This window comes from Herpailurus yagouaroundi, unplaced genomic scaffold (genome assembly GCF_014898765.1).
Source record: "Herpailurus yagouaroundi ecotype Mexico unplaced genomic scaffold, PumYag 182, whole genome shotgun sequence".
Classification (NCBI taxonomy): domain Eukaryota; kingdom Metazoa; phylum Chordata; class Mammalia; order Carnivora; family Felidae; genus Herpailurus; species Herpailurus yagouaroundi.
This window is the reverse complement of record NW_024412413.1, coordinates 38,405,612-38,428,342: the sequence shown is the minus strand read 5'-3', so window position 1 is coordinate 38,428,342 and position 22,731 is coordinate 38,405,612. Positions and strand designations below refer to the sequence as shown.

General features: G+C 38.4%; 1 protein-coding gene across 1 annotated transcript in view; it reads right to left on the bottom strand.

The window, feature by feature from the left end:
• Positions 1–6,071: 6,071 nt before the first annotated feature.
• Positions 6,072–22,731, bottom strand: part of LIN7A (lin-7 cell polarity scaffold A) — a 127,673-nt gene continuing 111,013 nt past the window's right edge. Inside the window, exons 5-6 of the mRNA XM_040491335.1 lie at positions 17,692–17,910; positions 6,072–11,335 (exon numbers count right to left, since the gene is read on the bottom strand). Of these exons, the coding sequence (XP_040347269.1) occupies positions 17,692–17,910 (219 nt within the window). The 3' untranslated portion in view covers positions 6,072–11,335. The remainder of the gene's footprint in view (positions 11,336–17,691; positions 17,911–22,731) is intronic.

Here is a 22,731-nt window from a genome sequence, read left to right as displayed (position 1 = left end):
AATAATCCTCATGGCAAAGTGACATATTCTGGCAAAATCTTCTCCCTTTCATGCTCAAAGTGTGGTTCATGGACTCTTTCTGGTCCATGAATGGTTTACTACTGGGGAGAGGCAAAAATAAGTGAGAATAAGCATTTAGAAGCTTGTATAACAACTTGACATTGATGTAACATCCAAATTGACTCAAGTCCCTCCTCTAATCTATACTTCATCACATGGACCCACTGACACTGCTGAGAACCATCTTCTGTGTACCCTGAGGGCCACAGGGTATTGCAATGAGGCAGAGATTTGTCCCTATCTTCTTCCCACCACATTCCCTTCAAGCCTTGGGGACAGGGCCTAGAGGAGGCTCCCTGTCTTTGGCATCCTTGTTCATGTGTACCCCCACACCGAAGGGACACATCTCAAAACTTTCCTGAGAACCCTGTCATTACACTCAGCTCCAGATGCAACGGCACCATGGGAACTACGGATTTCCACAGCTCAGCAATCATTCAGCAAGGGAATGAGTTCCCAGTGATGTTTTCCTATAGTTACCCTTACACCTCTGTGAGAGATTGCCTTGAAGCTCCCCTCTCTCACATGGCTTGAGCTGGATGGGAGTGGAGGCAGAGATGGAAAACTTTCTCTCTAAAAATATTGTATTCTGTATCTCTCTCTCTCTCTCTCTCTCTCTCTCTCTCTTTCTCTCTGCTGTTATGATTTTTGGTGATGGAGTAGGGGTTAAAGTGAGTGGAGCCAATTCTACTACCTGTTAGAAAGTCTAAAGCTGTATTTATATTATGGTAATGTTTGGTAAATTCTGATTTCAGCTTCAAGCCTTAGCCATAATTATGACCAATGGAAAAAAAATCCTCTCAGCATCTTATCATATCTGCCTCAGTAGATTGCATTCTGTTTGGAGGAAGAGGTTGGTATCATCTGTGATAATTAATTTTATGTGTCATCTTGACTGAGATAAGAGATGTTCAGAGAGCTGATAAAATGTTATTTCTGGGAGTGTCTGTGAAAATGTTTCTGGAAAGGATTAGCATATCAATCAGTAGACTGAGTAAAGATCACTCTCAATGCAGGTGGACATCACTCAGTCCATTAAGGACCTAAATAGAACAAAAAAGCAGAGGAAGAGTGAATTTGCTCTCTTGCCAGAACTGGGACATCCATCCATCTTTTCCTGCCCTTTGACATAGCCACTCGTGGCTCTCAGGAGGCCTTAAGGCCTTCAGACTCAGACTGAATTTCACCACCGGCTTTCCTGGTTCTCTAGTTTGCAGATGGCAGATTGTGGGACTTCTTGGCATCCATACTAATGTGTAACATGAACCAATGCCTATAATAAATTATCTATCTATCTATCCATCCATCTCTCATTGGTTCTGTTTTCTTTGGAGAACATTGACTAATACATCATCCTACTGGCTGTCATATTCTACATAGGCATCTGGGAACACAAATATGCAGAGAAATCTGACTTTTGATGAGGGACAATAGGGAATCTCTGGCCCTGGACTCAACTATGTTTGCTAATAATAATAAACCTAATAATAAGCCACATCTAGATTTCCATACGCAGGTAGCCTATTTCTCTGAAATGAAAGATGTTGTAAGACTTAGAACGTGTCAATATATGTTGAGCTCTTAGAACAGTGCCTGGCACACAATAAGCTTAAGTGTTATTGCTTAAACACAATAAGCAATAAATGTTAGCTAGCTCTTAACTGTAGCTTTGCCTATGCAGATGCTTTTACAACCATCTTATTTTAGTAAAAACATTGTTGCAGAATGACCTCAAATGGCTCAGTTTTATGTCCCTCTGTGTATCCATGCCCTTTGTATTGAACTTCTCCTATCAAAAGGTAGAGACTCTTTCCCCAGTCCTTGAGTCTAGGCTAGCCCTGTGACTTGTAGTCAATAGAATGTGGGGAAAGTGACATTGTGTTGGTCTGAGCTAAATTCTCAAAAGGCTTTGTGGACTTCTACTCTCTCTTCAATCCTTCTTTTGTCAAGAGAACAAGGCCAAATTAGCCTGCTGGAGTAGAGGATTGCTGAGCTACCTCAGTTAGAACTCAGCCAACCGTAGTCAGCAAAGCTGCTGAGCTGATGTGCAACTGACTATGGACACATGAGGAAGCCCAACCAGCCACTCCCAAAATAACTGTCTCTTAGCCCAGCCTAAACTGGTGGGCTTCAGAATTAAAAACTGAATGAAAGATTCTGGTTTTAAGCCCAAGATTTGGGGGAGTGCTCCTCCTCCAGTCAACAGCTATCTCAATGCTCTTCCAAAATCCCGCTTAACTTTTAACATCCATTTCAATTGGCATTTCTTCCAAGATTTTTCGAATTTCTTCAGGCAATGTCTTCTTTCCTATAATTGAACCCTCATTTTTATATCATGTCCCCTTTGTAGTTCTTCTCTTAGCTTGCCTGGTAGTAGAAGTGTTTGTATGCTGCTCATATTGGTTTCTCTACAGCTAAAAAGTGAACACTCAGTAGACATGAGGACATGAGCCAGACTGAGCCATTCATGTCACTTTTTCCCATGGTGATTCGATTCAAGACCATTCGGAGTCTGTGTGAATATAGACTCTGAGGAAAAGAGTCTAGTTTCCCTTTTAGATTAAGAGCTATAAGGATATGGGTGTGGTGCTACACAGGATTAGGAAAGGAACAGATAAGGAAGAGGAACAAACTGAGTGCAGCAGGGAGAAAAAGGGCCATGAAGAGGAGAGAGAAGCAGAGTTGAGGAAGGGAGAAAGGGGTATGACGAAATGAGAAAGCTATCAACATTGAGACTGAATCTGACCTGCTTTGGAGGTGGTTAATTCTCTTTTTTGCTCAAGCTCTATTGGGTCGTGTTTTGATTACTTGTAACAAGAAAGAATCCTTATAATTATCTGGTGAATTGAGGAGGGTTAACAGGAACCATCATCCTAGAGATTCACCACTTCTAGGTAAGTTGACAACATAATGTGTTGTCTAAATTGGGGCACTTCTAAGAGTTAAAGGGAGTGCTTTTAGTGATTACTTTGAGAAAACAGGCATTAACTAAGACTATCCCTGAGTATTCTTAGAAAAAAACAAGTGAGCCTGGATCTGCAAAGCTGGGGATGAGATCCTGGGAAGCTGTGTTACAAAACATCCAGGTGTGGACCCTCTGTGGGTCTCCTTCCATGGCTGCCAGTCAGCCTCCCGCAGTTAATGGGGAAAAAGCCCATGGGAAATTTATTACACAGGTAGCAATTAAACTCTTTGAAACTATCTTGTGTTAATGTAGGAGATTTCTTGGAGTTCTGTTTGTAATCATTCTAACTTAAAGAATAAAAAAAAAAAAGTGCAGGTCTTAATCTATGTGTGGGAATTTTCCTTTAAGATACTGTGTTTCTATCCTGTGGGGAGAAATAAATTAGTATCGTGTTTAAATTAAGTGTTGAATATGTTTGTTATATAAATGTCATACTCAGATAAACCTTTGTGTTGGCCGTACAAAAGAACATGATGTGTGACTAGGGCTGGAGAAATGCTTTGATTTCTATTAACTTTTCCTGTATGAACTAAAGCTGTCAAAACAAGGTATTTAGTCTCCCAATTCCCTCTTGCTGATGTAGTGGCCTGGTGGCCTGGGAAGGGAGAGGACTAATAACCAGTAGATAAGTTTATATTCTAATGAACAGCAGAGATAGGCAGGACCATCAATAAAGGACTGGAGTCCAATCAGAAGTACTATTATGGTGTCCATCTTGTTTGTTCAGTTGCTCACTCAAAACCTAATTTTACCCTTTACCATTGTTTTCCCATGAAATATGCAACCGATTTTATATGTGGGAATAAATCAGCGGTAAAGCCATTGTGTATGTGTATGTGTGTAGGAGGGGTGGTGGTGATATCTAAAATATTTACATCAACTTTCACATTCATCCTAAGAGCAAAAAGTCAGATCAGAAAAACCTAGGAAATCAGTGATAAGAATTAACACTATTCTGTACCTTTTCTTTTCCTTTTAATAAAAATGCTCAGTAATTAGCATTTTTTCTTTTTAAAAGTGTCTGGTGTTGAGTTCTCAATTCAGATGAATTTCACGGGTGAGCTTCAGAACACTGAGACCCCAAAATAATGCAGAAGCCATTCTGTGAAGTTGACAAGTGAAAGGTAATTCCTTTTAAGAAATATTAACACCCACTCCATACATAATTACTAACTGTGGGGCAAATTAGGATGATAAAGACACAAATAGGTATACCATAAGGGAAGCTAAGAAAAGAGCTAAAGAATGGTACAAATGTCACAGTGGAGTTTGATGATGGGGTAGATAACATATGGGTGGAAAAATAAGAAAAAGCTTCTTGGAAGAGGGACCATTTGAAATGTGCCTTAAATTTTTTTTTGCAGGCACAGATACAGGAAAGAGAAGCATTTCAGAAATAACCAAAAGCTCAGGGGAAAGAAAGTTAGAGACAGTTTCCAGCAATAGGTCGTGGTCAACTTGGACTACAAGATAGTGGGGCACCTGGGTGGCTCAGCTGGTTAAGCATCAGACTTCAGCTCAGGTCATGATCTCACCGTCCATGAGTTTGAGCCCGGCGTCAGGCTCTGTCCTGACAGTTCAGAGCCTGGAGCCTGCTTCAGATTCTGTGTCTCCCTCTCTCTCTGCCCCTCCCCTGCTCATGCTTTGTTTCAAAAATAAAAATAAATAAATAATTTTTTAGAAAAGAGCAAGATGGCTAAAACTGCAGTGCTATCTAGTTAGGAAATACACTCGTCCCATATCGTATGGAAATATATCTCAACCTATACCTCTCCCTAATGTTGGCATGGTGGCCTATCCATCCACATACACACATACATACACCTCAAGCAAATACTTTGGAATTTGTGGGTCACTGTTTGATGGAATCTTGGTATTTTCACTATACAACACTGCTAGTCTCTCTTTGCATTTAACTTCACCTTGAAAAAGAACTTGTAATTTTTTCAGTGTCATGAAATCCCATGACTTCTATTTCAAAGTCCATACACCAGACTTCAATATCATCACGTTCTGTATTCTAGGTTTTTCACTTGTGGATGGGAGAGCACTATAACGTCCTCCTTCCCCAACACCATATTAGTGTTCTGGTTCAGACTAAGAATGTGATTTTGTGTGTGTGTGTGTGTGTGTGTGTGTGTGAGTGTGTGAGAGAGAGAGATAGGGGACCCATCAGAGGATTTTGAACAAAGGAATAGAGCGAGTTACCTATCACCAATATATAGGGAAATTTAGGGAGACATGTTCATTGTGACAACAGTTAAAAGTTCATGAAAGTCCTGGTTAAAAAATACTAAGGTGCTATGCATGGGTAGGAATAGTTAGAATGGGTAAGAGAAGATAGTTTCAAAAGACTTTGCCACGGTGAAATCTAAAAAGTCTAAGAATCGATGTAAACGGTAAGTGAGGAAGAGGACAATATTTGTACAGAGAATGGTAATATCAGTAAAAATAAAGGTGACAAAAGGCAGGTAGAGAGATGTTAAAAAGTATGACTTTGGAAATAAAGTATTTGAATTTCCCCATTGGCGTATTAGGTGCAAAGCTAAATTTTGCAAAATGTTAATTATTTTGAAAGGGCTAATTGCTTAGGGAAGAATAATGATGTATTAAAAGTTTTAAGAAGGTTCCTTGCTGCCACCAATAGGAACCAGAACTTAAGATGTAGAACATGCCCATTTGATTGGGAGGGGCAGAGAGAGAACAGATGTAAATCATGTGTGGGATCCGTCTTTGTGAGTGAATCAGATGGAAGCAGGTGTTCCCTCTCCCCACAGAAGGTGTCAGTTCCTGTTAGCCTCTGGAAATGTGGTCACATCCATCTGATTGTGGTTCTAACATTAGGCCAATCTCAATTTCTGCCTTTCCTATTGGCTTTAGAATCTACCCCTCCGTAGTGTGACCCCCACTGTATGGTTTGGAATGAAGAAGGGCAAGGAACTTGGCGTCTAAATATTCAGGCACCATCAGCATCTAAACATCTTTCAATATCCGTATTTTAAATGAACTTAAAAGTCATTTGATAATGAAGACAATACTTCCAGTCTGGTGTCTAATACTTTTACTTCCCAGCAGCATAATACCACTTTGGTCAGGTTGAACCACTGCACAATTTTGCAGCTCTTTCAGAAAAATGAAGAAAACAATTGGAAAGACGCGATCACATGCAATGGTGAGAAAATAGTACTATTGCCCGATCTTTTCCCATAAATGTGAAATATCCTTGGTTCAGCTCCACACTGTGTACTTATTTTAAGCCCTTACAGCAAGGGATTTTGTTTCTTGTAGCACCAGATAGACACAGTGGCTAACAAATAATTCTGAAAAGTCATTGACATATTTCCCACATGTCAGAAATGTCCTGGATCTGTACTTTATCCGTGTCCCTGGCTTGAAGTGTTCTTCACAAGAGTAAGCTGTAACATAAGACTGAGTTTTTAGTCTGCTTCTGCCACTGATGTGGTCTGTTGAGCATAATAACTTCACTACTATGTTTTTGCATACTACTTTACAACTTCAAAGTACTTTTATATACAGTGACCCATTTATATTAATGACTCCTATTTTTAATGTAATGGTGTCCCCCAAACCACAGATAATGGTTCGACACATGAACTCTTGTGTTACACCACATGGGTTCAAATCCCCATTTCATCTGCTAGCTGTGTGACCTTGGACAAGTCACATATCTGTGCTTCAGTTTTCTTGTCTATGAAACGAAACCTACTGGAGTTGTTGAAGGGATTCAATGATGTAGTCTATGGAAAGTACCAAGAACAGTAGAACCTAGTGAGAGTTCAGTAAGTGTTCATTATGAATAAATTATGACTTACCTACCTTACTGGGGTAGAACTATGGTGTATGGATAAACTGAGCAGTATTTTGAGTGATGTGTCTGAAAAGCAAGTTCACGTAAGTGTCTGCAGGGGGTTCTTTCATGATTTCCACGGAGTTAGGGATTTTATTTCTTCTGTCGGCTGTGAAGAGGGACCCGATGGAGAATAAACTCTACCAAAGTGTTGAGGAGATCCTCATAGTAAGTTCCAGGAGGGCACTAGGTCTGTCTTGTTTGCCATTACATTTCTAGGACCTAGCAATGTACTAGGTGCACAATAAATATTTGTTAAAAGAATAAACACGTGGAAAAGTCTTAATTGCTATGCGATTAAGCATTAGCTCAGGTACATCCTAGAAATCAAATAGGAAAGAAGTGATCTTTTGAAAGCAGAAGATTTAGAGATGTGTCCCCAATTACTAGGAACTCCTTAGAGAAATGTTACTAGTAAAGAGATAAAACATTGAAAGAGATATTAAAAATGTGCTTGATGACATGACTTCTCTTCCTTTTTAAAAATTAAAACATAATATTTTATAAAATTCATAACTGGGGTTTTATGTTTTAATCGCCCTTGCAAAATAACTCAGGGAGCTTTCAGAAAAAAAACTAGAAAGGCTGAGTTTTATTCATTGTTAAAATATCTTACTCCCCAGACACTATCCCTTATCTAAATGCCCTCAAATCCTTGAAGCTTTTGAAGTAATTGATTCCAAATTCATATATCTGAAAAGCATTTATTTATGAAAAGAGTAAATCTGGTTCTGACTATGAAATTCAGAAATTACAGTGCCAATTACTGTAAGTTGGTGAAATTTTTCAGATTATCTGAAAGCAACATTCACTTATTTGTCTATCAACCTATCCAATTGTTCATTCATTCAACAAACACCAACTGAGCGCCTGTTGTGTGCCAAGCATCATACCAGATGCCAGGGATACGGCAGTTCACAATGCAGTCACAGACCTTTCGCTCCTGGAGTTTATGATCCAGAGAGGGACGAGATGGGTAGGACTGCCCCATTTTTGGGGAGATACTGCCTAACACTGGCTTCCCTGAATCTTCAGAACATTGATTTCTACTTCACAATGCTATCTAAAGCTGGTCTTTGTTAACAGGCTGTATAATAAACACAAACCAGCTAAAAGATGAGAAACTCAGACATTATTCACACATTAACAGATATATATAGAGGCTTAAGATAATGTAGACAAAATATCCCAACGTCTTGGAGTCCTATAGGCACAGCTGAGTAAAATGAAGTGAGATCACATCAGTTTGATTTGTCACGGGTTGAGAACTGCATTTGTAAATTGATGTAATCCATCTCTAGCCAAGTTCTTCGCAGCCTTGAATTCTTAAAAAGCCCCTGGAAGCTAGATTTTGCATTTAGATCTTAGCATTGTCTTAAAAGATAGTGGTAGTTCACATAACAAGAGAATTCCCTATTGATTACATGATTGAGGGAGCACAAAAGTCTGTTATTCTTTCCAAAGTCAATTGTAACTTAAGCTCATTATCTCCATGCGGATGTTCTATTTCAAATGGGAACAGAATCAAAATGTAAATGCTCCAAATGAAAAGGTTCAGGTTTGGTTTTTTTTTTTTCTTTCTTTCTTTTTTTTTTTTTTTTTTACTGAAGTATGCTCCGAGTACTGGCCTTCAAAATCACCGCAGAAAAGAGTTTAGAAAAATCTGGCCACCAATCTGACCGGGGGAAAGAACTAAAATTCACCAGGATCAAGAAGATACAGTCATACCAGATTTTCCCCCTAACTTTGAATATCTAATTTATTTATGATATTCAGGATTGAGCTTTATGTAAGAGGCACCTGTTATGTCTTTAATATGACTTTGGACATGCCAATAGCTCTACCAAGATCATTAATAGTAAACAACATCAGTACAATTTTTTCCCTTTCCCTCCGGCTTCAGTGAAACTTAGAAAACCTCAAAAGAACCTCTCTAAGTCTTAGGGTCAGCTACTTGTGATTAAAACTTTAAGGGAAGGTTTATATTTCAATACCCAGATTTTACTGAAAAAAAAAAAAAAAAAAAAAAAAAAAGACCAGCCATTGTATCATTTGTATGTAGGACCACCGTGACATGTACTCTGTCTTTAGATACCTTAGTTGTGATGGATTTCCCCTTCACTTTGACAAAGGACTTGGCATACATTTATTAGCATTTAACCATTATGCAAATGAAGCATAACATACAAAGACATCTAGAAAACACAAACGTAAAGTATCTGCTCACTTGATAGCTGCTTCTGTAACACCATGATAAGATTTATATTGATGTGAAAATATATGATAATTTAATATCAACCATACACTTATGGCTAAATGAAAACGTATCTTGAACTTCAAATTTATACAAGGCATTGAAATGTGTTGAAATGACCATTTTCTCATTACAAGGGTGCAAATATTTCCCTTTATGAGAATCTGTGGCATTGCCTGAATAGCTTTAACATTTCTTTGTTAAATGATAACTAAAATATATGTTTTATTAAATTTTTCTTATAAAAATGAGAACTACTTCTTTCAAACTGAGTAATACTCACTTAGTCTCCATTCACTCCCTTTAGTCATGCTTATCTCTTTTGTAAATCTATTTTACATAACATTCAGGGTCATCCCCCTTACCCTCCCCTCCCCCCTCATTTCTCTCTAGTAAAAAATGATATGTTTTCAGGATGGTTGTTGGAATTGGTGTACCTCCTAGCTTCCTTGCTCTTTGCTCTCTGTTGGGTGATGCACTGTGAAGAGTAGGCAGAACTTGATATTGATAATAACACCCTTTGAAAGGGCAAAATAAAATGTACTGGGTAGTTCTGATTGGTTTTGTTTTGTTTTCAAGAAATAGCTCCTGAAGTAAGCTTCATAAATTTCTAATTTGGGGGACTATCTGAAATGTAAAATTTATTTACGTTGGGGAATCAATTTCTGCATTTGAGAAAAAGAAACATTCAAATATTGGCCTCAGTTTTAATCATCTTTCCAGAATGTTTCAACTGAACGTGTATTCTTTTTTCAGGTACATTTTTGTGCCTAAGGTATTCAACTGCGCAAATAATTATTGCTTTCTATTCATTCCAATGAGTAAAATCAGACTTATGTGCTTAGATTTACCATAAGTCAAAAGTGAAGATCTGTAGAGGTGGCTCATTTTCCAGCAAATGATACTTTCTGAGAGATGATATCACATTGTCTATTTTCCTATATGAATGTGTGTAATGAATTATGTATTTTTTCCCTCTAGGAGCAGCATTTTTCATTCACAAAATTAATATCCTCATTTACATATGCCTAATTTTGAAAGGAATACTACTTTTGATCTTAGATTGCCAAAAACATCCACTTTGTCTTTGGGGAAACTGATTTAAACCTTGTGTGACACATATATTTGTATATGTATGAACATATATAATTGAGTTTTGTAAAGCCTTAGGCTTTAACATATTAAATAAATTTTTATGACAACATATCAGTGTAGACGGAAAGATTTCTGACTTACCCAGAGTTTATCAATCAAAAAATATAAAACTTAACAAACAAATATTGAGAGCAGGGTTATATGGAAATATCACAGGAGGATCAGTTCATGAAGCTAGGTCCTTTGCTAGTATTCTCTTACCAGATTCATAACATTTGGTAAGAAAAGACCTCAGTTTGTAACAGATACACTCTGATAATATATATTTTGTGGAATAAATACATGTTATATTGTTAGAATTAATAATCATAGATACAAGTGATAGTTAAATTAAAAAAATATACAGTACTAGAGTTCTCTATCCGTGTCTCTAGCAAACCAAAAGTTGAGCTAAAATTGTCCCTCTCCATTAATGCATAATAAAATTCATGGAAACAGAAAATAAAAAGCCAATTGCTTCTAGAACCTGAACAGAGTATAAATATAGCATAAGGGGAATAAAGGTGGAATTTGCAATTAACTGGAATTCTAATTCAGACAACTCAGCAATATGGATGTGGAAGAGGTCAGGGTATAGGGCAATGAGTAGGTTTCTTTTAAGTGATGACAACCTTGAACTGATGCAGTTTAAACTATAGCCTAATGAGGGATTTGTTAATCTCTGGAAAAGCTGTAGAACAAAGATTCATTTAATCTTGGCCCGGTGATTTATCAGAAAGTCATGGACTTTATTCTTCTTGTACTATTTCAGTCTGCGGACCGGAAAACTGCTCCCTTTACACACTGAGAATTCCCACTGCAGTGCATGGAAGGTCTGTGTGTGTAAAGAGCGCGTGAGCAGTGGGGATTCAGCCCCAGAGAAAGAAGGTGTCGAGTTGCCTGGGTGAAGAACTTATATACCACGTGGTCACAGCTTCTTGACAGGTATAATTATCAATGTTGTCTTTTCCTTTCATTATGTGCTGGGATTGTGAAGCACGATTTCAAATTTGTGACTATCAGATGTTTGATCAAGTAGGCTCTCTTTACGGACCTGAAAGGAGGGAAAAGAGTGAAGGGAAATCAGTGATTAGTATTCATTTGTCAACTACAATATGCTAAAAATATCAAAAGAGCTATGTGCTATGTGAGAACAGCAAGGATTATTTTAGGCCCTATCACTCATGCACAATCTTCCACATATGAAAAAAAAATGGTTTGATGTTTGCAAAGGAAGTAATTATCGAATGAGGATGGAAAAGACACAGTTATTCCTTAAAATGAAAGACAGAACCCCAGTTTGGAAACATTTCAAATGTAAAACATTTCTTCCTCCCTATTCCAGATGACTCTGTTTTTCTTCATAAAAGCAAAAGATAGATAACCTTTACAGTGTGAGTCTTAGGGATCTTTTTGAGGTGCAGTCAGCAAAGCTTCTCTCTGACAGGCTGGAAGCGCCAACATCCCTTCTCTGAAGCAGGTTATCAGGCCTGTTTCAGGCCCGACACCAGGTAGCAAAGAGTATGCAGCTGCCCTTATGGTCAGATCTGGAGGAGCAGCCTCCCTGAACACTCCCCCAAGACCTGTCCCTCTTCCGCCATTATGGAATCATTCCTTCCAGAGAGAACAGTGGTTTCCAATCTTTGTTTTTCAAGGCTGTGGATATTTTTATTTCAATGAATGCGAAGCATCATACACAAAACAGATTTTCACAAATTGTGGCAGGCCTTGCAATCTGCCTACTTTGCCTCAACACTCTCCAGCTGGCATGCCTTCTAGAGATGTGCCTAAAAGCCCCTGGGGCCTGCAGTGTGGCTTGAAAGCCATGCACAAGGCCATTGTGCTTCTTCAGGAGTCACCTAACAGCATATTACACACAAGCAGTATCTGTTAGTGACATTTTACTACTGTAATTCTACTACTACCCTACCACTTTGGAGTGCTCACTGACTGCCACATATTTTATTATGAGTTTTACATATTTTTTTTCTTACGAACAGACCATTTTACTGAGTCTTATATTGAATAACTGTCTACAGGTCCCCTAATTACCAAGTGAATTTTTAATGAATTAACTTATTATATAGTTACACGTCCGAAGGGAATGGGACTCAGAACAGGTGAATTTTAGTAAGAGTCTTGGATCTTTTCATCTATCCAGGGGAGGGGGTAGGCCTGAGGGATATGCCAGCAGCTGAGAGATGACTGGGCTTCCAAAATGTGGGTCACTGAAATACCCACCGGGAAGAACCATCTGCACCAAATGTTCTCATTATTTTTCTTATTCCCTTGCTTTGTAATTCCATAGATTAGTTATTCTTTTTATGCTTTTAAATAAAAGCTCTTTTTCCATATTAGTGTAAATTTTACTGATCAAATTGCTTTGTTAATTTTATTTAATGTTTATTTATTTATTTAGAGAGACAGAAAGAGAGATTGCGTGTGAGTGAGCAGGAGAGGGACAGAGGGAGAGGGAGACAGAGAATCCAACCAGGTCTGCGGGGCTCAATCCCATGAAATGTGAGATCATGACCCGAGCCAAAATCAAGAGTCAGATGTTTAACTGACTGCACTACCCAGGTGCCCCTGCTTTGCTAACTTTTTAATGAGTCATTGTGGTAGGCAGAATAATGGACCCCAAATATAGCCATGTCCTAATACCTAGTAGATTCCATGCTACAGAGAAATTAAAGGTGTAGGTGGAATTAAGATTCCTAAACAGCTGATGTTAAACTATGGATATTAACCTGGACTATCCAAGTGGGATCTATAATTGATATAATGAAAAGTGGAAGATGGAGAGAGAAAAGGAGCCAGGAGAGTGGGTGCGATGAGGAAGCAGAAGTCAGAGCACTGCAATGTGAGGACTTAACCACCTTTGCTGGTTTTGAAGAAGGAAAAGGGTCCAAGAGGCAAGGAATGTGGAGAGCCTCTAGAAGCAGGAAAAGTCAAGGAAATGAATTTTCCCCTGGAGCCTCCTAAAGCCCAGTGAGACTGTGTTGGACTTCGGTCCTACAGAATTACAAGACAATAAATTTGTGTTCTTTTAAGCCACCAAACTTGTAATTTTTTAGGGCAGCAGTAAGAAATTAATAAAACCAAAGTGATGGAAGTGCTTTGAGGTACGGGATGAGTGGTAAAGGTGAACTGGGTAACTCCAGCTGTAAGTAGGGTGAGAATGAATCCCTGGAAAGCTTATGTGAACATGTCTGTGAGGAAGGATGGGCAAGAGCCATCGAAGACAAAGGCAGGGTAGCACAGTGATTAAGAGAAAGAGGCTTTGGAACGTATGTTTCTGGGTTTGAATCATGGCCCTATCACTTACTTACTAGCTGTGAAATGGTTTTAAAAAAATCCTCCATGCCTCACTTTCTTTCTTTAAAATGAGATTTAAACTACTACCTAATACCTACAGGATTGTTGTGATGATTAAGTAATTTAACATATATGAAGCACTTAGAAGAGTTCTCGGCACACCCTAATTGCTTAATAAATGTTATCCAGCATTATGATTATTATTTTTATTATTCCAGTTTTCTACTCGGTCACTCTGGGTTCCTTGGATTCAATTTTATCAGAGGTATCCTTCCTTTGAGGCTGGTTTTCTCACTTCTGCAGTGGTTTTCTGGATCGGATCATCAAGATGGCGGCTGTGGCAGTGGTAGTGGAGGATATAGAACAGTCAGCAGTGGACAAAGTAAAGGAAGTGGGGGACTGACAGTTGGTGAGGCCACTAGCAAACTCCAGCTACTTTGTAAATATGTTAAGATCCAGAATGGTTTCAGATGCCATGAATTCTCCACCCTCAATCCAGCAACAAGAGGGCAGAGGAAGTTGACAATCTTTTAAGTCTTGACTTCCTCAGAAATTTTTCTGAGACAACTCAAGAAGGATTACTCTTCTTTCCCCCTTTTATTGTTCAAGAGTCTGGGTGGAATATGTATACAAATTCATGCTTTAAAAAATGAGATCCTGCAAGCCAAATAAATGTAACACTCTCTGTCAAGAAAGTGGGTATAGAATAAAAATACCTATGTGCCTATTCTCTGTTTCGGTTTCTATAATACAGTTGTATAAAGATCATATCTATTACCTTTTAGAAAATGTAATCTACTCCTCCTGATTATCAAACATAAAAGGGGAAAAAAAACAATTGAGTTTTATTTCAGGTGAGTTTAAAATTAAAAGTGAGCATAACAGATATTCTCCACACACCACTTGCATTCAACATATTTTCCATTTGTATGTACCACTTACCATGATTAGTTACTTCATAACATATACCATTTTGGATTTAAAAAATTCCTAATTTAGAGAAGAGAAACTGTATTTCATGTAGTAAACAATAAGACAGTATCTGATGAATATGTTGCTTTACCTGGTCTTTGCTTGACTTGTCAAACTTAAAAAAAAAAAAAAAAAAAATCAGAGATCTGTTCAGTCAATTGGTCAAATTAGCTTCAAATTTCTTCCCAAAAGCAGTCATAGTATGAGTTAGGAAGTGTAACAAATCCCATTTAATCCTTAAAATCTAATTAATTAAAAGTTGAACAAGACCTAATGTAGGTCTCTTTGAATTCACCATAAAATCCGTGCACGACATGACTTGGTTGTACTTGGCTTGTACTTGAAATGGTCACTACGGTTTCATCTCAAGGGGCCATGATGGTGTGTGTAGGAAGTGCTGTCTTGGCAGGCGCAAATATAAATTTCATGTTCACTTAAGTAGAATCACCATATCGTGTATAAGGGAAAAAAACAGTTCGTAAATGTCTTCTATTAAAAATGTTAGTCTTTGGGGTGCCTGGATGGCTGAGTCAGCTAAGTGTCCGGTTTGGGCTCAGGTCATGATCTCATGGCCCATGAGTTCGAGCCCGTCAGGCTCTGTGCTGACAGCTTGTGAGCCTGGATCCTGCTTCGGATTCTGTGTCTCCCTCTCTCTCTCTGCCCCTTCCCGCCCGTGCTCTCTTTCTCTCTCTCTCAAAAATAAGTAAACATTAAACAAATTTTTTTTATGTTAATCTTTGGCGATGAGACAATAGGAAATTCTGAAGTAATTTAATGAAGGCCGATGGAGCAGAGAGATGGAATTGAGGGCACAGGCCAGGAAATACAAAGATATTCGAAAGATATGAAGACTGAATGGATATAATGGTGGAAGCTTTTAGTAAGACCTCAGAAGTCTGAATGGCAACGTATTTCTTTCAAAACACTTTAGAGTAATTTTACTCTGGGCCAGTGTGGCAAACCAATTAGAAAAATGGTACAAGTCTGCATTTTTGAGGATAGAGGAAAAAAAGGGGTTAGTGGAAAGAGTGTCCATGTTTGACTAAAGAATTGTGGATTGTCATTATTAGAAAAAAGATCTTTGAAGGGATTCTGAAAGCACCAAGGTAAAATACCTGTACATTTGGAATGGATAAGAGAGGAGAAGGATGTGGACGAAATGACTTGTCCAGATGTATCCCTATCACTCCATCTCAACCCTATCATCCTGGCTAAGGCACCATATATCTTGCCTGGACTACTATATAATAGCCTTGTAATTAGTCTCTGTTCTCACTTTCACCTTCCAATAATCTGTTTTCTTCAGGACAGCCAGAGTAATCTTTTTAAAAACATAAATCAGATCATGTCACTCCCTTGCTTAAAACCTTTAGTGGCTTTCACTGCAATAACATCTAGCTTCTTTCAGTGGTTTAAAAAGCTTTCTGCGACCTGGCCCCCATCTACCTTCTTTCTTCACTCATTATTTCCTAACTAATTACACTGGCTCTTTTTCTATTCCTCAAACATCAAATAGCTCAGGAGTCTCTCTTAGAGCTACACACTGGCTATTTCCTCCTCTTCTTATGCTCATTTCTGGCTTCTCCTCGTCCTTCAACCTCAGCTTAAGTGTCCTCTCCTTTGAGATGTCTCCCCTGATCACCTAATCAAAAGTTGTCACCTAGCCAATCTCTATCAAAGCACCCTTTTAACTCTGCAAAGTACTGGTTCCAACAGGATATTTTCATGTACCTGTATATTAACCATTTCCCCCAACCAGAATGTAAGCACCATGAGAGCAAAGACTTTGCTTTGTTCATGTTGTTTCTGCAGCCCATCGAACAGTGCCTGGCCCACGGCAGTACCAAATAGATATTTACTGCTGAATAAATGTAATTTGTAGAATGAATGAAAGGTGATTTTAGATAAAGTCACCAAACTGTGGTATATACAATAGCACTTACAGACTATAAAAGAAAGACTGAATCCTCAGCACTGTCTGAGGACAAATCCTATAGCCTTTATACTTCCCCCTGTAGCCTCTCCTTTTTGTGTTGCAAGCAACAGAAAGTCTCACGTCATATCCAATGTTTCCGGTTGTGCAAATAGTAATCTGATGTTGAATGACCTAAAACCACTATTACCTAATGTTCAAAATGGGTTCAAAAATGTCATTTTTCCAAGGACATTTGAAACTTCAAAATCACATTTGCAGACATCACAGCATAGAGGTCTACAATGCTATTAACTCTCTTCCAAAGGATAGCAAGGACAATTTATAGAACTCCAGAATATCTGATGTTGGCGGATGAACTGCCTGCAAGAGCAAAAAGGAAAATAATTCTATGCCACTTGTAAGTGTGGCTGTGAGGACACCACAAAGCCATTGCAATTTCATATCATTCGTCTAAAAAATGGGATTTTAGTGATACCTTGAAGAGTTTTTCTGAGGATAAGGAAGAATACGTGAAAAGAACCTCACACATAGAGGCACTTCAAAGATGGTGATTCTTAACATTTTTTCTTGAATTTTCTGAAAAACATATAGCAAAACCTGACTTAGCATTTTTGTCACAAAGTGAAATTTAGAAAAAAGGGAAGAGCATCACATTTGAAGTGAGCACCCACAGAGAATTTCGAATCTCTTAGAACATGCACACTGGTCTCCACTTCATTCTTCAGAGTGGAGTAGTTTTCCAATAATTTGTAGTATTCTAAAGGGGTCTTCCCAAGATCAGGTTGTTTAGTTTGTACACTGTGCAAAGGCAAATGGCCAAGGGGCTGAGTGGGGCTGGAATCCAACCCACACTCTTGTCATGTGGCTATGTGCCCAGTGATCTGGGTTACACAGAGGGTGTATTTTCTCGATTTGTATAAAGGCATCTCCTAATCTGTACCTGCCCCCCGCAAGTATATTATTTTCCAAACTATTTTACCTTTGCAGAAAATATGGCTGAATGACATAAAGTCAGCAACTGTCTTCTTGACATTTTCTGAGATCATCATTTTTTTATTTGCTTGATTGATTTTTGGGAGGCATTGTCAAACCTAATGACTTTAATCCAGCTGAGAAACTATATTAAAAACCGAAACAAACTTATATGCGTAAGGGACTTCCCTTGTGCGGAAGAAGGCACTTCTTACCTATGACATATGATTTTGCTGTGTTTGTTGCTGCTGCTGCTGTTGCTGCTGCTGGATTAGCAACTGTTGCTGTTGCCGACGCCGGGCCGTCCGGAGCTTTTCAAAGCGAGCCTCCATTTCTTCCAGGACTTTGGGGGTATATCGGACCACCAGCTTGACGCTGTCTTTAGCAGCCTTGAGTAGTTCTACCGCTTTCTCATGGTGTTCCCCTTCCACGCTCTGAAAAAACAGTGACATCTCTTAAAGGGGAGAGCTTGCATGTTCTTTTCCCTGCAAGACCAATCTGAAATTAGCATCTTATTAAAATCCCAGTTTGAAATCTCAAGAAGGTAGGGCAAGTGGCATTCATTGCCATTATCATTATTTATTGCATTTGTAGATGAAGTATAGGCAGGTTAGGATGCAGTAGGGTACCGGATGGATTGAATGGGGGCTCACGTTCAGAGGATCAGAAGCAACCAAGACCTCAAATATCACACTAACGTTTAGAGTGGGATTTCTAAATTTCATCTGGAAGAATAAATGCACTAGTCAAGAAAATTCTGACAAAATTTTAAAAAAGAGTAATAAAGGTAAAGTCTCCCTATCGGATATTAAATGTTATTAAAAATCTATAATGATTAAAGCAGTGTCTTATTGTTGTAGTAAGAGTTCTGAACAGAGTCCAGAAGCAGATCCATGATTATGTAAAACTCTGTTATAGGACAGATGTGGGATTTAGACCAAAGGGGGAAAAGACTGTTACATAAGGATGCTGAAACAAATAATAATTAAAGATAGAAAGTAATGTGGAGCCCAAACCTCATAGTCTATGCTAAATATAACCGATCAAAAATTTAAACGTAAAAATAAAACCATAAAGCAGCTAAAATGAAATAGAGGTGAACGTTCATCTTGCAATGGAAAAAGAATTCTGAAGTCAAAATGCCAAGGGGAAAATCACAAAATCAGATTTATGAATTCTAAGTTTCTCTATCTCATATACCATAAAAGTCAAATAACAAACCAGAAAAAAAAAAAACATTCTCAATTTCTGACAAATTTTTAATATTCTTAAATGGCAGTAAAGACCTAAGCAAAATGGGCACATGGACTCATGGACACATAATAATTCAAAAATAAAAACTCATGAAAGGATGTTTAAGCTTTCTTGTAATGAAATAAGTACAGATGAACACAAAATATTTCATTTTTAATTTAAAAATGGTAAATATGGTGTATTTGCAAGGATGTAGGGAAATGGCACTCTCATATACTGCTAACAACTTGACACAAACTGGTACAATTTTTCTAGAGGGCATTATCGTTATGCATTGAATAAGCCCTTTGTAAAGAATAGTTTATTTTCAGAGAAATTTACAAGGATATAATCAGATATGCACACATACCTATAAGGTAGGAGTGATAAAGCAGAAAGCAAAAAAATAAATCAATTCTCCGCTTTGGAGTACGAAGTCTTTTGAGCATCATGGTCCAGATGGTACAGATAATAGTTGGGGAAGCTATGTTTTTACCACAAGGAAATACAAAGAGGTTTCTTTTCCCAGAGCTTCTAAAGATTCTCCAGGTTAGGATTAGTGAGAAGCAAAACAGAAGAAAGCTGTAATCATATTAGAAGGGCTCTGAGAAAAGGAGATAATCTTCTTCCCTCTCAGCTGATCTTCAGGGCAGATGACATAACTCCTATTTTGTAGGATCGAAGTACAAAGGTCTTTTGACTTGCTTCATGGATAGAGCTCCTAGGAGAATCATCTGTGTGAGGAGATAGGCTGAGAGACTTCCAGAAAACCTAAGAGTGGGCTAAGGTGGCCGAGAAGCCACCCAAAATTGGTTGAGATCACATTTTACAACCCAAGCAGAAAGGGGACTCAAAATGGATATTATATTGAGTTACTCAAAGTAAAGTAAGTTGCATTTTAAGCACACTTCAGCTTATCTTGAGATTCATAATTACTACATTATACAGATTTGGAGACAAAAGATTATGTTCCATTCTATCACTTGCTTCAGCAAGCTGGAGTAGACTGAGAAAACAAAAAAGTGAAAAAAACCCAAAAAACTTTGAATTTAGCAATGAGGCAGTCACACTGGTGTGTAAGAATGCGGCTTCCTCATGTGTTGGAGCACTAGGCAGATACTAAGGGTTTAAGAGATGACCGTGGTGAGCCCTGGAGGCAACTTCCATGACTACTCCTTCACTAACTCTGTGGTCAATGGAGAACAAGGGCTTATAAAAAAAAAAAAAAAAAAAAAGCTGCTGGGTAGAGTGAATTTTTGCCTAAGCTAAAGCTTAGGGAAATAGACTTATTCATTGACGAATGTATTCTTTTAATTATTCAATCATTGACATGATCACTCAACAGATGCTTATTTAGCACATATTCTACAAATTATATTCTAAATACTTTAGAAGAACATAAAGGACAGGTGAACACTTTGACAACTGTGCACAATATAATCCCTGTTTTCAGTGTGCACAAAATTTCTAATTTGCCCCAAGGTGAATTGTTACTGTGTGAATCTCTCCTTCTAAAGGAAAGTGATTTGGCTGTCCCTGCTCTTCTCTAGTTTCTTCTTTAATATTAAAATGTATTTGTTGATATGGTTCAATAACACTGGTTCACATGTTTTCTAGGCCAGATGATTAGTCTCCAAACTCCTTTTGGTTTTTGTTCTATTTGCTTTCATCTAATAGGGTTGGAAATTCTAGGCCAGACCTTTGGAGGCCCATTATCCCAGTTTAGGCATTATGCCTGCAATTTTGAGTTGCCACAGGAGATCTGTGGTACTAATACATGGGGCCATCAAGTTCTCACCATAGGGACGAAAAGCTGAGAGAAATATGGCTGGTATGCCATACCGAACCCCACTGAACCATCAGTTATCCTCTCCAACCCCCAGCTCCGCTCCTCCCCACACAGTTAGCAATTTATAAAGGAGCAGACGCCATGGTCTTCGAATCTAGAATTTTTGCCTTGATTCTCTATCTCTGGTTTAGATGATGACTCAGGTTCCTCTGAGCTCACCAGAGTCAATAGGTCTCCTGGTTGGACTCTGCCTTTCGCTTTGCTTTCTTCACCAGGGCACAGAACGTTCTGAAGGTATTTGGGCCGAGTGTCATACTTCTTCTGCTTCCAAAAATGCTTTATGAAAATGGTAGAAATTACATGATTGAACAGTGTAATAGAAACTAAGAGGTAATTCCAAGATTTGAAGAAGTGGAAGTATGTAAGATGTATTATTTCAAACACTGTTTAACTTTATGTTTTAGTTGTTTTTAGAAATATGTCTTAACTCTTGTCTTAATGACTGATCTGGATGCCCTTTTCCATTGGCTTTGCCTACTTGGTGAATACTATTGGGTGCAATTGCTTATCTCTTCAACCTATAATTTACCTCTTAAGTGCTTTTAGTCCCTCAGCATAACTTTTTTTTTTTTCCTGCAAATTTGTATTTAAATTTCAGTTAGTTAGCATACGGTGTAGTATTTGTTTCAGGTGTAGACTTTAGTGACTCATCACTTACATACAACACCCAGAGCTCATCAAAAGTGCCCTCCTCACCACCCATCCACCATTTAGCCCATTCCCCTCAGTACAACTTTTTAGAAGACGAAGACCGTTATCTCTCCTTTCTTTTTCTTTTAAGGCAAGAACAAAAAGCAGATCACCTACGCATGGATGTCTTATTCCATGCAAAAAAAGAAGCCAAACTATCTGCTCAGTTAGGATACACATATTGATATGCAAGCACTTGTCAACAGGTATTCCTTGAGCCCTGAACGTTTATCACCCATCCCTACTTCGGGCTTCTTCAATCTCTCACTCTTAATGAAAGTATGCCTTATTTTGAGCTAAATGTTTAAAACATGTTTTGAAATGCAATAGTTTATTTGTAAACGATTAAACTGTTTCTGTCAAGGCTGCACATCTAAAAGCCCTCCTGACTTGTTCTGTAACATTGTCCTGTAACAACCAGCTCAGTTTGATTGGTCACTTGAGAACCTGCACCTCCAGTTTTTCACCCAGCAGGAGAATGTGGCCCTCCTGGAATGTGAAGAGACTGAGCAAGCCTTGCAATTTTACAGCAAAATCCCCTCTTGCATTTAAAACCTGAAATCCTTCCTTATATGTTAAGATTTCATTCCCTTGCTTTGGAGTTTTGTTGTACTTACTGCAATTTTAGGAACTCATTAGCAAGGATTCATTTAATTTTTTTTAATGTGTTATTTATTTTTAAGACAGAGAGAGACAGAGCATGAGTGGGGATGGGGCAGAGAGAGAGGGAGACACAGAATCCGAAGCAGGCTCCAGGCTCTGAGCTGTCAGCACAGAGCCCGACACGGGGCTCGAACTCATGAGCTGTGAGATGGTGACCTGAGCCGAAGTCGGACTGAGCCACCCAGGTGCCCCGCAAGGATTCATTTAATAAAGACATCTGGTGAAAGTCAGATTTCAGTAAGAAAGGCGGGGGGTGGTCAAGAAGGCATGGGGGTATATAGTAGGTTCCTAGGAAATATTTAGACCAAAGAGAAGCACGGACCGGAAAGAGAAAAGGTCCTAAAAAGAAATATGATCTACCCTACAGTTAGGCATACTTTGGCCATGATCATTCACTGAAGTGAATTAAAATGCCCTAGGAAGAATGGACATTTCCATCCTGAAAAGATTTATTCCTTCTGCCGAACCTTTTAAAAATACACATAGAAATCAATATGGGGAGAATTAAAATAATTTTATTGCCATTTCCAGATGCATAAATACAAGCTAATGAAATATTAAATTGATACAAAACCGTAAGAGCTGCATCTCCTGTAATGTGAATATATAAAAGAAGATATTTTCATTCAGGAAGCCAGGGAAAAATAGCTTAGTAAAATCCAGATGCATACTTGTTGCATCAGCAATCCCATGCAGTTGTAAGTTCGAGGAAGCTTTAAAGCTAGTTAATTTAATGGAGGTTTAGCAAATCGGTGGCTGGCAAATGAACCAACTTAACAATATGGCCATTCTGATCTTTCAATGGTTCTTCTATTTCCAC